The sequence below is a fragment of the Ischnura elegans genome, chromosome 3 (genome assembly GCF_921293095.1).
Source record: "Ischnura elegans chromosome 3, ioIscEleg1.1, whole genome shotgun sequence".
Lineage (NCBI taxonomy): Eukaryota > Metazoa > Arthropoda > Insecta > Odonata > Coenagrionidae > Ischnura > Ischnura elegans.
This window is the reverse complement of record NC_060248.1, coordinates 90,489,999-90,504,937: the sequence shown is the minus strand read 5'-3', so window position 1 is coordinate 90,504,937 and position 14,939 is coordinate 90,489,999. Positions and strand designations below refer to the sequence as shown.

General features: G+C 39.3%; 2 protein-coding genes across 7 annotated transcripts in view; both read left to right on the top strand.

The window, feature by feature from the left end:
- Positions 1 to 6,767, top strand: part of LOC124156131 (malonate--CoA ligase ACSF3, mitochondrial) — a 32,179-nt gene extending 25,412 nt beyond the window's left edge. For both annotated transcript variants that reach the window (XM_046530475.1, XM_046530474.1), the window contains exons 8-10: positions 3,541 to 3,771; positions 5,933 to 6,111; positions 6,224 to 6,767. In XM_046530475.1, coding sequence (XP_046386431.1) covers positions 3,541 to 3,771; positions 5,933 to 6,111; positions 6,224 to 6,418 — 605 coding nt within the window. In that variant the 3' untranslated portion in view covers positions 6,419 to 6,767. The remainder of the gene's footprint in view (positions 1 to 3,540; positions 3,772 to 5,932; positions 6,112 to 6,223) is intronic.
- A 167-nt stretch (positions 6,768 to 6,934) lies between these two features.
- LOC124156130 (terminal nucleotidyltransferase 4A-like) overlaps positions 6,935 to 14,939 on the top strand; it is a 49,937-nt gene continuing 41,932 nt past the window's right edge. The window contains exons 1-2 of one of the 5 annotated variants that reach the window (XM_046530473.1): positions 6,935 to 7,083; positions 10,440 to 10,610. In XM_046530473.1, the coding sequence (XP_046386429.1) occupies positions 7,058 to 7,083; positions 10,440 to 10,610 (197 nt within the window). In that variant the 5' untranslated portion in view covers positions 6,935 to 7,057. Of the gene's footprint in view, positions 7,084 to 7,105; positions 7,803 to 8,159; positions 8,219 to 10,439; positions 10,611 to 14,939 lie in introns of those variants that run through there. The other 4 variants (XM_046530469.1, XM_046530470.1, XM_046530468.1 and 1 more) reach the window with 4 other exon arrangements.

Below are 14,939 nucleotides of genomic sequence, written 5' to 3'. Positions count from 1 at the left end.
TCAACTAGACGTTTAGTATGTAATGCATTTGCTTTTCCACTCGATGTCAGCACAGAACAGACTTACTCGTATCCCTTGGCAATCAAGTTTTTGTGTATTTTTTCTAACAATTAACTTTAACTAACTCTGTGGAGAAAAAAATCACTTGTCCCCCTTGGCTTCTCAACCCCTCAATTGTAACTAATCTATTGTGTGTTACTGAATGATTTTGCTGCATCCTTATGGGAGAAGTTATTGTTGATTTGCCATCTCTACTTGATTTAATTTTTTAGCTATGAAATTGCTATCTTAGTTGCTTAAGGTATTACCTTACTCACGAATATTACAAAAGAGGATTTTCCAGTTGGGATCCAGATGTGTTGTCACATACCACTTATTGTGGTAATTAATTATTTCTTGGAGTGTAGGTAAGTGAAATAAAATGCAGAATGTTTGCCGATGTTTCGGTGATATATTATGTCTTAATCTGGACTTACTTGTGATGTCTCCATGCTTCGGGGTTTCACCGCGTGGATTTTCTTTGCGACGACAGTTTCCCCGGTATTCCAACTGGCGTCTTCAGGTCCGTTTACCTGAAGACGCTGGTTGGAATACCGCAGAAACTGTCGTCGCAAAGAAAATTCAGGTGGTGAAACCCAGAAGCATGGAGACATCATCTAGACAATGCTGCGGAAAACTACGCATCAACTGGACTTATTTGTGCTTTGTTTATCGAATGATAAACAAAGAAATTGATTGCTTGATTGTCAATCGATAAACAAAGCACAAATAAGCCGTGATGAAGATATAATAAACCTAATATCGAAAAGTCGGCAAACATTTTACATTTTATTTCACTGGCCAACTCTCCAAGAAATAGTAAATTACTATATAAATTGAGGTCATGATGAAGAAATGGATTCTACCTCTTATTTAAATGGAGTTTCATTGTCGCCACTGATGTTGCAGTCCGGCAGAGAAACCTGAATAGCACGGAGGAATAGGCTGTTGTAAGGGCTGTTAACTTTATATTCATTATATTTAAAAATTTGTATTCATTATGGCTTCTTCTATAAAATTGATATCATATCAGTGCTATTCCTTGTGAGTGCAAATATTGAGGATAAGTGGATTGCTCTGCCTTGCTGCAGACACTTTTGAAAACCAATTACAATGCACCCTAAGTTACAAAAATCAAGCTTCTAAGGGATGGGCTAGGACCTCCTCTTTGAAGTCTCATTGAGGTAATCCATTGATTCCATTTTAGTTTCCTCCATTTATTTATTCTTATTAAAATGATTCCTCCATTAAGTATTATATAAAATTACTATTAAAATATTTTGTCCCTGAAATGATTTCCGGCTGTACCCACCCTCGACTTATTAAATATATTTTTTGGTATTGTGTAATGAGACTGGTGATGTCGATAATGAAGCTTTTTGAACCAGGCTGCATTTTTTCCTCTGTCAAATAATCTGTAATGAAAATATTTTGCTAGCATCCATCAAAACTAAATTTAAGGGAAAAGTTGCAAGTATTCGTGAGGGAGGGAGGGAGGGAAGTGCTCCATGCCATCAAATTAGATAATATATTAGTCAAAAATTATTTATTACCACTTCAATTATTCTTCAGAATGGTTTGAATTGCCTTAATTTGCAATTTGCAATATTTTTTTCAACCAGTCCTGCTTATGAAATGCAAGTACAGTTAAGTATAGAGCATACAAAAAATCTCAAGCGCTCCAGTCCAGGGAGGAGTAAAGGCTGGCATGTCTGCTATGTACAAACTCCTCTCTGGAGCTTGTTGTAGCACTGCAGGCCACATGAATGAGGATGCTGTTTGGCTTCAGTGGCACACAATGCAATGTTCCCATTTACCAGAAGCCAGAAGTCAGAGGATGAAAATGTTGCCTGATGGGGGGCTTGAACCCAGAACGTCTCTATTACCGGCTGAGTGCTCTGCCAGTTGTGCCACCAGAACGCTTAGATTGACCATGATTTATGGTTTATATACAGGAACCTCTGTTTGCTTTGGCTCACAAGATTAAACAGTAGAAGACAATGGGGCAGCTCACCACTCACCAACAGAAGAAATGGACTAGGACCCAAGAATTAAAGTAAAGATATACACACTCACGATAGCTGGAAAGAGACAGGGACTGCGTTTTGGGGCACGCTCAGCCGATATATTACTGTAAACTACTGTTTCTACTTATATAAATTATACTTACTACTAATTTCACAATTTGTAGCTACATACTAGTGATGTTCTGAAAACTAGATCATAACCTGTATTGGGTCTTCTTGTTGAGATATGCATTGAAAGAAGACTGAGAAAAACAGGGAAAAATGGCTGATGAATGAATGAAAATAAACTTGGGAAAAATTGTGAATATTGCATGTTTCTGGAACTTAGTAGCCTTCTTTGATAACCTTGTTTGCTTGTAATTACCTTTCCTCTCCACACATGAGTTATTGACAACGTGACTACAGTCTGGCCAGCAGGAGTTGTCCGATGATAGCGCAAAAGGAGGAGCGGAGAACCCTATGCCAGCACAGTTTTCAGCTAGTCGCTGTCCTCCGAATGCACCTCACACCCTCACCTGCAACGTTGCAACATGCGTATGAAGCACTGAAACAACCCTTAACCACCAAAACAAGGGATTCTTCCTGTGGGTCCTTCAACCTCGTCGTTCCTTAGAGCTCCTTTCCTCTTGGAAGCCTTTTATTTTCATGTGACATGGGCGTTTCTCTTTCTTATCCGGTAACCCTGCCCCCTACCCCAAACTAGTCCCTTTTGCCTGTCATCGGACAACTCTCGGTGGCCAGACTGTATGTGCTTAGCATAAACCCTTTTACACTGCAGCCTAATGGAGAGAAATGTTTGCCCAACCACCATTTAAACTTTTCTCCCTTCTCTGTTCAGAGATCTCTGGTGGCTATAAGTCTATCAGGCATACTTTAAACCCCCCTCTCTCCCTTTTAAATATCACTTTGTGGTTTTCTTGTCCCTTTCCTCATCTTCTGTTGACCGCTCTTCAGAAAAGAAGTCCTTTTTGCAGAATGTTTAGGGTGTTGAAATGGGGACTTATTACTGGAGGAATTTTGAATAATCAGCAATTTATTGTAATTTGTACTCATTTGTTTTAATTTTGTTCAAAGGCCCTTGTTTTTTCCTGTGTTTTTGGATATTTTAAAAGAAATTATGTTTTACTGTTAACCCATAGATGTGCCTTTTTTGTTTTGAGTTCTATTATAGCGCCTTGCTAGTGCCAAAAATATACATAATTAATATGAAATCACAGAGACTCGACAAAAAACTAATGACATAATTTTAAGTTCAAAGTGTTGAAATATGTGGCAAATATTTTTATAGAAGCTTTGTGAATGCTTGTAATTAACCAAAGTGTTATTCTGCCAGGTATGTATGTATATAGAAAACAAATGCTAACTCACATTCCAGAGACAGGGCCTGATCTCTTACTATGCTTGCTGACTCAACGTGGACATTCCCCCCAATTAATTAATATTTTCCTGATTGTTGGTCATACCTCTCTTTCAGGCTTTGTTGGCACGCCTCTACCTCAGGTGCAAGTGAAAATTGTAGCCTCAACAGAAGAAGGTGAAAAAGTTGTTGCGGAAGGGAATGAAATTGAAACAAGGATACCTCCTGGAGCTAAGGAAGGAGATGTTGGTGAATTGTGTGTCCGTGGTCCCACTGTCTTTAGAAATTATTGGAGAAACCGAGAGGCCACTAATAAGTGCTTGGGGGCTGATGGTTGGTTCAAGACAGGTGTGTTTCTCTGTTAATTCTTAACCAGTCAAAAATAATAGGGCAATGGTGTGGGCAAATAGGGTGGTTTCCTATTATTTTTTTATTGCCTAAATCGGTAGATTATTACTCCCGTAGTACACATTCCATGCTTTTAGATTTTTAAATGACGATATCTATTTTTCCCGATTAAATAAAAAGTGAAAATTTTCGAGGGTGCGAAAACGCGACGGCTAAGTATGAATTCTGGGAAAACCCCACGTGACATCATTCTGGTTCCCGCTGTCGCCGTGTGAGGCAACCTTGGGGCGAGGGTATGTGCTTCGCTATGATGCAGGCTGTTAGCAGGTAGCAGCGTACCCTGCTAGCGGGTAGCGCTTGGCTTAAATAAGGATTATGAATACCTTATCAAACGAAGGAAACTTTCCGATCATAGACAGTTTTAATAGGTGGTTATTAAGACATGTTTCCCTGAGCTTTGTGCCTCATGCATGCATTGGTCATCTCGAACGATGTAAAACTCCTATCCACTCATATAGAAACTAGGTCCCCGTGATGTCACGTGGAGTGCATCGCATGGACGCCAATCTGGCTTTTTTCAAATGCGGTTAAAATTGACCACTGCCATTCTTCTAAACTGGGAATTGTAAAACCAAATAACTTTTATATAACGAATACCCCAAAGGTGGGTAGCGAATCGCAATCAATGCCTTTCGTTTTCTTTGATGAAGGAAAACTACCCTATCGACTCTCCCTGATTACTCCCAGATCAGTGGAGCAATTTGGGCCCAGAAAGAGCTTGGATAGGTCCTCACTGTGGTTATCCTCCTATCTGCATATGGCATCTATTAATGTCAGGAAGCCTCATTAAATCTCAGGCTATTATGAATAGTATTATGCTGTTGTACCATTTTAAAAATCTATTTCTTCTTCCAAAAGATGTCTGCGTAAGAAATTTTCTTGCTTAATTTATAAGAGATACTTTCGTGTGAAACTTTGGCATGTCTTTAGGGAGTGTACAGTATACCTACAATATGACATAATATATCCAGGAGAAAGCTAAGGCCACTAATATAGTGTAATTGGGTGGCAGTTGACATGGGTTGGGTGGGAGATTCCACATTCCTGCACATCTCGTCTGCCTTTATTGAGCTAGCACAGTTTGAGAAATCTCTTTCATAATGTGAGAATCAAATAAGTTGGTTTGTGGGAATTTTGCTGGTCTTCTAATGCATCCCTTTCAGTTTTTCCAGCATTTAGAACTTTTATTTTTCCCTCCAAAACAATGTTATTTAGCTGTTCAGAGTCGAATGATCACCAAGAGCAAATATAGCGCTGCATTTTACTTTCAGCAATTTGATAGTGATAAATATTGAAGGGACTACTAAATTATGGGAATAGGAGCAACAAAAATAACTTTATTACCTTGTGAACGTGTTTAACTATCATTTTCACTAATCGTGAAAAGCAATTGCTTAAGCTATCTCTCAGGAGTGCAGAAAATGAAAGAATGTGATGAAGACTGGTAGAGAATAAGAGAGACGTTTCCCTTGTGCTGTTGGTATTGATTTTACGTTGAATGCAGGAGATTAGGGGGTGGCTGCTAACCCTCTACTTGTGGTGATTAACTTTGGCCTCCTATGCAAGTTTATTTTTGCTACTTCTAGATTCAATACTTATGAGTTGAGCATGTAAATCATGTTTCATAAATTTTGTGAGGGAGAGAATTTTGAATGATCTTCGAGGTTCCCTTAAGGGTAAGGAGTGTGTGGTCAATTAATACAGTGAGCCCTGAGCCTGGTGAAGCTAAAGTAAATTGTATATGCTATTTTAACTAGTCTCCAGTCCTTGTTGGTCTCTACTTATTCACAGTCTTCGCAAGAGAAGTTTAATTTCAAGGTAATTACATGAAATTCCATAAAAGGTAGCAGTTTATGAGGAAATAAAATTTCTAAACTCTTTTCTTCATGCTAGCAAACAATATCTTAAAAAGAGGAAAAGTTTATGACTTATTAAACCCAATATATTTTGTGTATTGGTTGTTTTTTGATGAAAATATAACCTACCTATATTTAATTATTTTATGTCTATTAATTTTAATAATACTTTTCAAATCAATAAAATCCTGCTCTTGTATTCCATGCATTGTAAAAAATTTTAACCTGTCTTTCTTATCCTTTAGGTGATTCGGCTCTTTATTCAAATGGCTCTTACAAAATAGTTGGGAGATCAAGTGTGGATATCATTAAAACTGGTGGATATAAAGTTAGTGCCCTTGAAATAGAAACTTATCTATTAGGGCATCCAGATATTCAAGATTGTGCTGTGGTTGCTCTTCCAGATATGACGTGGGGACAAAAGGTAAACATATGAACTATCTAGTCCCTTCAGATTTTTTAAATAATTCTGAATAGTTTGCCTAGAGTCAAGCTCTTTCACTTGTAAGATTGTATTTGTTTTTTGTAATCTGCAGGTTGCAGCCATAGTTGTTCCCAGGCAAGGAAAGGAAGTGATATTGTCAAAGTTAAGGGAATGGTCAAAAAGCCGTATGGCACATTATGCCATCCCTACAGTGTTGAAATGTGTGGAGCATTTGCCCCGTAACCATATGGGGAAGGTGAATAAAAAAGAGCTGGTTAAGCATATGTTTCCAGAAAAAGCAAAATGAATGCATGGTTCCAAAGCATTGGTATTAAAGACTTCTTTGCATAGATGAACATTCTCTTCCGAGGTAATGACAACCTCAAGTGCTGTGAGAGGCCTCTTGGTACCACGGTGGTAAGAGGGTACTACTTAAAATTGATCAATTCTCGTTCTGTGTTTCAAAAGGAAAGCAACAACTCTGAAGCTTAAATTATCTAGTCATGTAAGTGGGCTTCATCAGGTGTCTGGCTGCGGTCGTTATCCAGGTTTATTTTCTGCAACTCAACTTCATTTTTAGCATTGGTGATATTTATACCTCATGCTCATTTTTAAACTGTATTTAAAAACTTAAATAAATCTTCCAGGTCATGTCATCATGCCCTTTACTTATTCTTTCCTTTCAATTGTTCTTTCCTTATTTCAAAGTTCACGCCCATTTTGCGTATGACTGCGCGATACGCACTTCGAGTGAGAAATAAAGGCGAAACCAGTTCCGCCGACGAATTCCTTAAATATGCCATGAGGTGGAACTGAGAAGTGATTCGCCGATGATGCAGAGTTTTCTTTACATGAATAGCGTGACACGACGTACAATTTAAATCTAATATCGGACACTGTTCGAGAGCTCGTAGTTATCAAATTCAAAATTATTCTGCCGGTGCTCATGGCACGAGAACTCAACTTGCGACCGTAAGTTTTGATTTGCTGATATTGGTGGGTAAAAATAACACAGTGACATCTTAAAATTTTTTGACGCGATGAAAACTGGTAAATAATCCCCTGTAGTGGAAATTAAATGTGCAAACTGAGATGGCAAGGAATTCACAGTTGCTTATTTGACTAGAGAGTTATACAATAAGCGCATCCTGGTGGAATTTTGTCGTACCACTAGAGTACCTGTGCATGGTGTCCAGTGCACTTTAATAGGCTGTGACTAAAGTCAATACTCTGTTTTATTGTGAATTTAGTGTGTGTGTGAAGTACCATTTTACTGGATAGTAGTGTTAATCAAAAAAGCACCTGCTTATCTGGTGGGTGCTTTTGATGGATCCGACGATTGGTTGGTATCAGCCCGAGCAAGAAGGCCCTGCAAAGGATTTGTGGACACGCATTTGGGAAGCTCAGAGGGAATTTGACAATATGAATCTTTACCAAATGAACTCTAATCAAACGATAGAAAGCAAAGCTCCAGAATACATTCCAATTGGCATCAACAACAGGGAAGAGTCAAGAAGATTTTATTCTAATAGACCTCAAAATAGCAATAACTACTACAACCGGACGAGGAGGAAAAGAGAGAATCGCGCTAGCACGTACGGCATGAACCAAAATCATGCAGTGTTGATAGGAGAATATGGCGGATGTCCGTGGAGATTGCCTACAAAAACTTACAGTAAAGGAATTGTTGGGTAAGAGAGGCTTATTTTCATTTTGACAACTTCTTGTATTAATTCCATTTGAGTGTTGATTCCCACGATATAGTATTGTAGAGGGCGATCATTCCGGTTGTGTTTTGTTCGGCAGTACAATGGTCTCGACAGATAGATTGATCAATATTAGACGAATCGCATTAGTTTTTAATACAATTCTGTTAATGCTTATTTTTATGTGCCATTCTGCAAATTTATACCAAATGACATGCCATTCCAAGCTAATCTTTATGTTTTGCCATGGTTTTGAGAACACGCCCATATTTTTGTGTAATTCATGTTCCGTCATTGTTTTAAGCGGAATGTGGTTTCATGATTGTCAATTCATGAATGAGAAAGATAATACTCTTGATGTTTTATCTAGAATCGTTTCCGGTGGAATGTTTTCCCTCAAGGTCGGATATAGATAGTGTGTTTATATTCTAAAATTAGTGGTGCCTAGGATAATTAAGTTTCTCAATGTTGCTTTAAATTACTAAATGTTGGTTATATTCTTATGAGATGGTGAATCCATGGTCAGTCATACTCTGTAATAAGTGCTCATTTTTGACAGTCTGACATTGAATGAGTGTCTAGGTAGGATTTGCTTTAGATTATATTATTACCGTCTTGTCTTACGATCGTGTAATTACTCGTGAAATGACCTGTTCTATTTTAACTGGCTTGAGAGAGATGGAAGGACGTGAAGTTTTGATACCGTTTCAGTAGTTTCTGCATGTCCGCATTATTTTACTTATTTTGATTACTTTGCATATTCAGAGTGAATAACCAATAAATGGGCTCAAAGATGTAGATATGTAATTGGTTTGATGTGAAAATTTGTTTGTTGTCATCGCCTTTACTATTGTGTTTAGAGTAATCTGCATTTTTACTAACATTTTATTTTCCTACGTATTGATATACGTTTTCGCCGTTTTTTCTTTGTCAACAATCGCGGAATCATGGTTGTCGTCGGTAGTCAATTCAGAGTTTCGCAATTTTAATGCATGAACCATTTTTTTGCTCTTTTAACCTTTTTTGACCTTTTCGTAATTTTTTATGGAAGCCGTGTTTTTGTGACCGCGTTAGTGTGTTACACGTTATTGGTATTCAGCGGACGGTGTTTGTAATTGGGCTTTGGAGGTTCAATATTGCTGAAAGTAAAGAAAATACAAACTTTTAAGTTATGTTTCGATTCACCGTCTATTTGGTTCCGAAATAGATTCATTAGTGTGGACTTCTAACGGATTAATCTTTGGTCGTTCTCTTATTATGTTGCGACCCTGTTATTTTTCACTTGGATCATAGATGCAATTTTTCCTATTCTAGTGGCGCTGGTTAAAATGAAATTGTTTATAGTTCAAAGTATCGGTGTCATGTGTAGTTCGAATTTAAGTGTGCTGGGTTATCCTTCTTTACTGGAATGCGTCGTAATGGTTGTGGTTGCTTAGTTTTTTAATTAATGCAAGAGAAGCGACGTGAAAACTTGTGTTCGTAAGGATGAATGGTGGCCATTGCCTTTATCGAGATGTGGGGTGGGTGGCAGATCGTAGGAGTATGTGGCTATGGAGACGAGAAGAATCGGAGAGGGTTTCGCACTAACTAAAATTAGAACGTCATGTCGGATTGGGGCGTTGGGGCTCGACTCAAAGAAGAGGCTAGCTGGAGAGCGGCCGTAAATGGTGTAAGACGGCGTTGTCTCCCTCCTCGCGAATGAGTCAGAGCCTCTAAAAAAGAGGACTTTTCAGCATTTTTGCTGCACCAAAGAAACTACGTAAAGCGTATAAGCTTAAAAATTATATCTCTTGTGGGAGATTCAATGATAAATTACTTCCTGCTGCTGCGGTATCTATTACGCTAGCGTCACACGTTGTGCTCTTCTTTGCATTACGTTCTTTTATCTACCGAGGGAATGTTTACATAGTGTACGGTTTTAGTTAGACTTGTGTTTGCCGGGGAAATTATTTTTATGAAATGTAATTACATCTCAACTTAACGTTGAGAGCTGAGAAAACATGTGAATCAAATTTGGTGAAACATCTATCGGGGTCCTTTTTTTATCTTACATTCATAAGCAATAGTCATGCATGGTTTCTGCTAATATCTTATCACTGCACACCTTAGGACTTCATAGGCTGTCTTAGGTATATATTTACCTTATACTTAATTATTTTTACCGTCCGAGAGAATTTCTATGTCAAGATAGTCAAGTTATTTTCATTTGCCTAAGAAAAGAATCCAAATTATAGCCTTAGTGATTTAATTGTTAAAGGCATCATTTCCCTATCCGTTGTGTTAGTCTTTCGGGTAATTCACCTGTTTTTGTTTAATCTGTACTGACAAATATGATGGACACAATGTTGGGTAAGTTTTTCTGCTTCAAAATTCAAATCCGGTGGCCGAAATAGCGCTGATTACGCGTTGATGCCGGCTGCTTTTTATCCGAGCTTTTGGTTTAGCAAGGATTTTATACTTTATATTCTTTAAGTATTTTTATGTTAGGGTAAAATGTGAGACTCAGGCCATCCTTGGTGTGGAGCGATTGTTTGAAATATTTTTCTGTTGTATGTAACTTTTTCAACCAAGGAGATTTATTTTCATGGACTTCACCTATCTTGTGTTATTTCCTTAACACAGGTTGCACGAAGAAATCGAAGATTTCTTCCAGTACATGTCCCCTACCCCTGAGGAGCATCAGCTGAGGTTAGAAGTCGTCCGTCGGATAGAAAAAGTTACCTTACACCTCTGGCCGGAGGCTCGTGTGGAGATTTTCGGCAGCTTTCGAACGGGCCTATACCTTCCCACCAGGTTTGTCAAACAAACTGTCCCCGTTCTTTCGTTATCACCTTTGTGTTTATGCATTGAGTCAATTATTCTGTAATATAAGTGTTTCTGTTGTGAGTTACTTTTACGTGTCAGCCGAATGCTTGAAGACTACGGATGTTCTATGCTTTTTACATGTAACTTTTCAATAGGTGCCGCAGATGTGATTTTTTTACTGCCTAAGTATTATACGACGCTAACCTTCACTATGTATGTGTTGTGCTACTTCAAAGCGCATCTTTTTCAAAGCATTTACGTGTACTCACTGTAACAGCATTTTTGCGGGAAATATGTGATGAGTAGCAGGTTTTTTATTTTAAGCAGCTGTGTTCATTTCTGACTACTCAGATGATGTATCTGACTGACATCTTAGGCCTTCATTATCATTGTTTATTTTTATGGTGACAGATTTTTATTCCTATTGGTTATTGCCATAGAAGGAATTACTTAATGAGATTGACTTCATTTATGCGCTGTTAAAAATATGGCATGCGTTGACTTAATAATTTATTCCTAAATAAAAAAGGCCATGAATTTGAGCAATAGGTCAGCGTAAGTCATAACGACAACGTGTTAATCATAATGACCCAACACTAAGTAATTCTAAGTTGTTACCGTATTAATTTCACCGTAGTATCAGTTTAACAGCCACTTAACTTTTCTTAGAGCCCTAAGTTATACTTCAGTATGAGCTATCAGCTCTAATTTGTGCATTAATTTATTATCACCATTTCATACTGATGTTAGTGTCAATTTGTGTCATTTTTTCTACCCAATGCATTTGCGGTTGAAGTGATTGTATAGTTGTTTTCCCATTCAAATGCCACCAAGTTTCAATGCAAGTACAAAGTTACGAATGGGGGCAAGTTTTTTATTATTATGATTGATTCCAATTTTTTAATGTCAGTCAATTTTAGCTAATAATTTTCGCTTTCCATCGTTTTTTATGCGATTATTCCCTCAGGCTTACCACTTGTGGCGCGATACGCCACCCACCTGTTCCGTCAATTTTTCATTCGCAAGAAAACGTTACTAGCCACCTCTTTCACGTTTTCCGCGAACATCATGTATCCTCTATAGAGTTCAAGTGAGGTTCATTGGGAAAAGTGCGTTCATTGCGTTCTTCAGATTTGCGTTTGCGCCAGCTCATAGGTCCCCCCAAGTCACAGTAAAAAAGCAGGAATTGTCTGTGTGGTGACCAGAAATGTTCATTATCATAATCATTAATCGACGTTTACGATACATTACGGCGAAAAAACCGTGGTAGGTACTGGGAAATGTCGATCGGGCTTATGGGTCAATAGTTGCAATGGCAAGCTCCCCTGCGTTGTGTAGAGCAGCGTGTCCGTTGGGTCGATACGTTGCGTACTACTACGAGGCACGCCGCCACCGCTTGACGTCTCGTCTCCTTCCCTCGCCTCGTGTCCGTATTTTTTACCCCGATAAGTCTCTCCTTTGGATTCGGGAGTTCATTCATGGTGGCTCTTCATTTGCTCGTCGGGTGTAATTGGCGCTGCTCGATTTTTGTTTTCAGTGTAATGAAGGCGAGGGAAGGACTTGGTTTTTCTCTCCCTTCCATGGCGCGCGCACTCGCTCGCTCAGCTTTGTGACTTGAGCGGGCGTCCGCTTCACGAGGGCAGCCAGCTTTTCGGGCGTGGTACTCGGCCATTTTCGGAGCGAAGGTTAAACGTTCCATTACGTCAGCCGCGCGCACGCCGTTCGCGTAAACGGGAATTAGCGTGCGATAGATAAAAAGATGGGGGAGAGATGATATTGATGCTCGAGGCGAATATTGTTTTTCCTCTGCTGTCGCGAAGACTTGCACGCCTTTAGCTTACTCGATTGATTCCCTGCCTTCTAATTCTCAACTTGTTGGGTCGGATTTCATATTCAGGACGATTGTCTTTAATATATGTATTTAAACTACTTTCACAAAAATGTCAACTAATTTGCATATCTCTTTGTTGAATGTATCCTGTGAACTATTGCAAATGGATGATAGTCCTGCAGGAATGATGGCAACTTTTCATTCCACGTTTCCGATTAGCATTTTATCGTTGGCGGGTGTGTATTTTTTGTGAGGAGGAACTTCCTTTGAATAACTGAAAACTTGTTTTCTCGATGCGAGCTATATATGGTTTGCCTTTTTTGCTTGGCCAAACACTGATCTTATCTTTGACTTGTCCCTTGTTTATATTATACCACCCAAGCATTTATGCGTATAGGGTTTATTGTGGATGTTATATGTTGAAAACTTTCTTAGGCTTCTGTTCACATCCTCAGGAAGGAATATGTTCGGTGGCTGAAAATAACTAACCAGAATACAACAAGTGTCTCAATCACGTCTACATGATTAGCTGCATTGATATCAGCTTGCCTAGTGACGTGTCATGTCTTCGTCGTAGATTAAACGCTCTTCGTTGTCCAGTCTTTTGCAGCGACCAGACAATCCGCATTCACGGTCAGGGATCATCTGGGACGCGTGCATTTTTCATTTCGCCAGGGTCAAGTGCTTCTCTCGAGTGTTGATGCCTTAGCAGTTTGCTCATTTTTTTGCAGGCCGCGGCGGAATTCGCAGCTTCCCGAGACGTCTTCGGGGCGTGTGGGGAAGTGGTTTGGGGTGGCTTCAGTGTTTTCGCTCGAGAGCGAGAGGCCTTCCGTAATGAATTACAGAGGCGAGAGAGCTCCCGATGCCGTAAGCGCGAAAGACTTAAAAATCTTGGCTTTTCTCCCACGGCCCGTTCAAGAGCTTTTGCCGTGTGAGTGAGCTAAGCAGTTGAAGTTCGTCGAACTCGAGGGCGCTAGCTCGCGGAGAGTGTTACAGCAGTTGGCAAGGACGAATGCGAAGGACGGCCGACGCAGAAGGGAAAGGGCACCGCTATGCCGTCGCCGCTTGTCGTGATCCTTTTTTTCTTCTTCGGCTCCTCCAACCATGCGTTGCAGAGCGAAAGGGGCAAGACTTTATCGGCACGCGACTGTCCTGCACTGCGGTGCACTTCAATCGGTTTCATCGGTGTTCCACAAGAATGAAATCTTATCTAGGCTAATTCATGCATATTACGGATTAAAACCTGTTTGGTTGCAGTTCTGTCGTGAAAATTTATGGTTGCGAGGGATGGAAACAGTTGGGTCTAACTCAAATGCGAATTTCATTTCTAAAAGAAAGATATGGGAACATAGGTACTGACATTTAACCGTTTTTATATTTTTCGTTTTTGAAATGATTTCGATCAGTGGAAGTATTTACAGCGTATGTTTATTTACATTGATGCAAAATTCCACGCTGAATTATATGGTTGGCGGAGGCTGAAAAGATATGTGCCGTGACATTTGTCTTAAACTTCGGTGGCAAAGGCTGCGTTGAGGAGGGTCAGGGATTCCCTTGAGAAAATCGGAATCTTAGTAATTTTAATAGTAATCTTAGTAATATTACGTCACAAATTTTGGATGCATTCTCTTTTCGTCCGTATTGCATTCACCGATAATAACCCCTTGGCAACCTCAGAATTAAGCTTGTTTCTTCATTCCGGTGTATGTTGGAGAGAAAATTGCCCTAGGGCCTGACAATCAGTTACATTCCGAGGTCTGCTTTGTTTTGATTGGGGAGATAAGGCGAATGGAATGTTTGAACTCGATGTTGGTAGTCAACCACGATAGCGCAATGCTTGGCCCTATTTCAGCGATTCGTGGGCTATCGGCTACCGCTTAATCTCCTGGGTCCATAGGGTTTCCATTACGATTCTCCGTTTGAATTTGCGTTCTGCTGTTCCGTTATGATATTTTGTTGTCAATAAAGTTCGCACGTTTTGTTTTATGAATTACCTTGTATTATGGATTATTTATTGCCAGACGTATATGGGGTAGCGTAAACATATGACTTTTTCGGGTGGCGTGTACGTATGTGCTTTCTGTTTGAGGCAGTCTTACGGCAGTCAGATCTCCTAATTAGTGATGGGTCGATCATGAACGATTCGATCAAAAAGATTGAATCACTAGGTGAATCAAATGACTCATGATTCATTTCGTTAAACAAGTCGATCATCAATCATCAATCACTCCGACTTCCGGTTTCATATCAATCATCTCGGTTTCCGGTTTGATTCAAAATTTGGAACGACCGATGCTTAATCTCTTTTCGTCAGGGCAGAAATAGTTGTGATAAAATTAAATACTATGTTATGAAGAACTGAATACTTGTGTAATCTTTTTCTTAAATGTTTTCTAGCAGTTATCAGTATTAATAACACCAATACACGTAAAAGGAAAATATTGAGATGACTCCTGTAGGAGAACGTTAGGAAGTAGAAGTTAAAG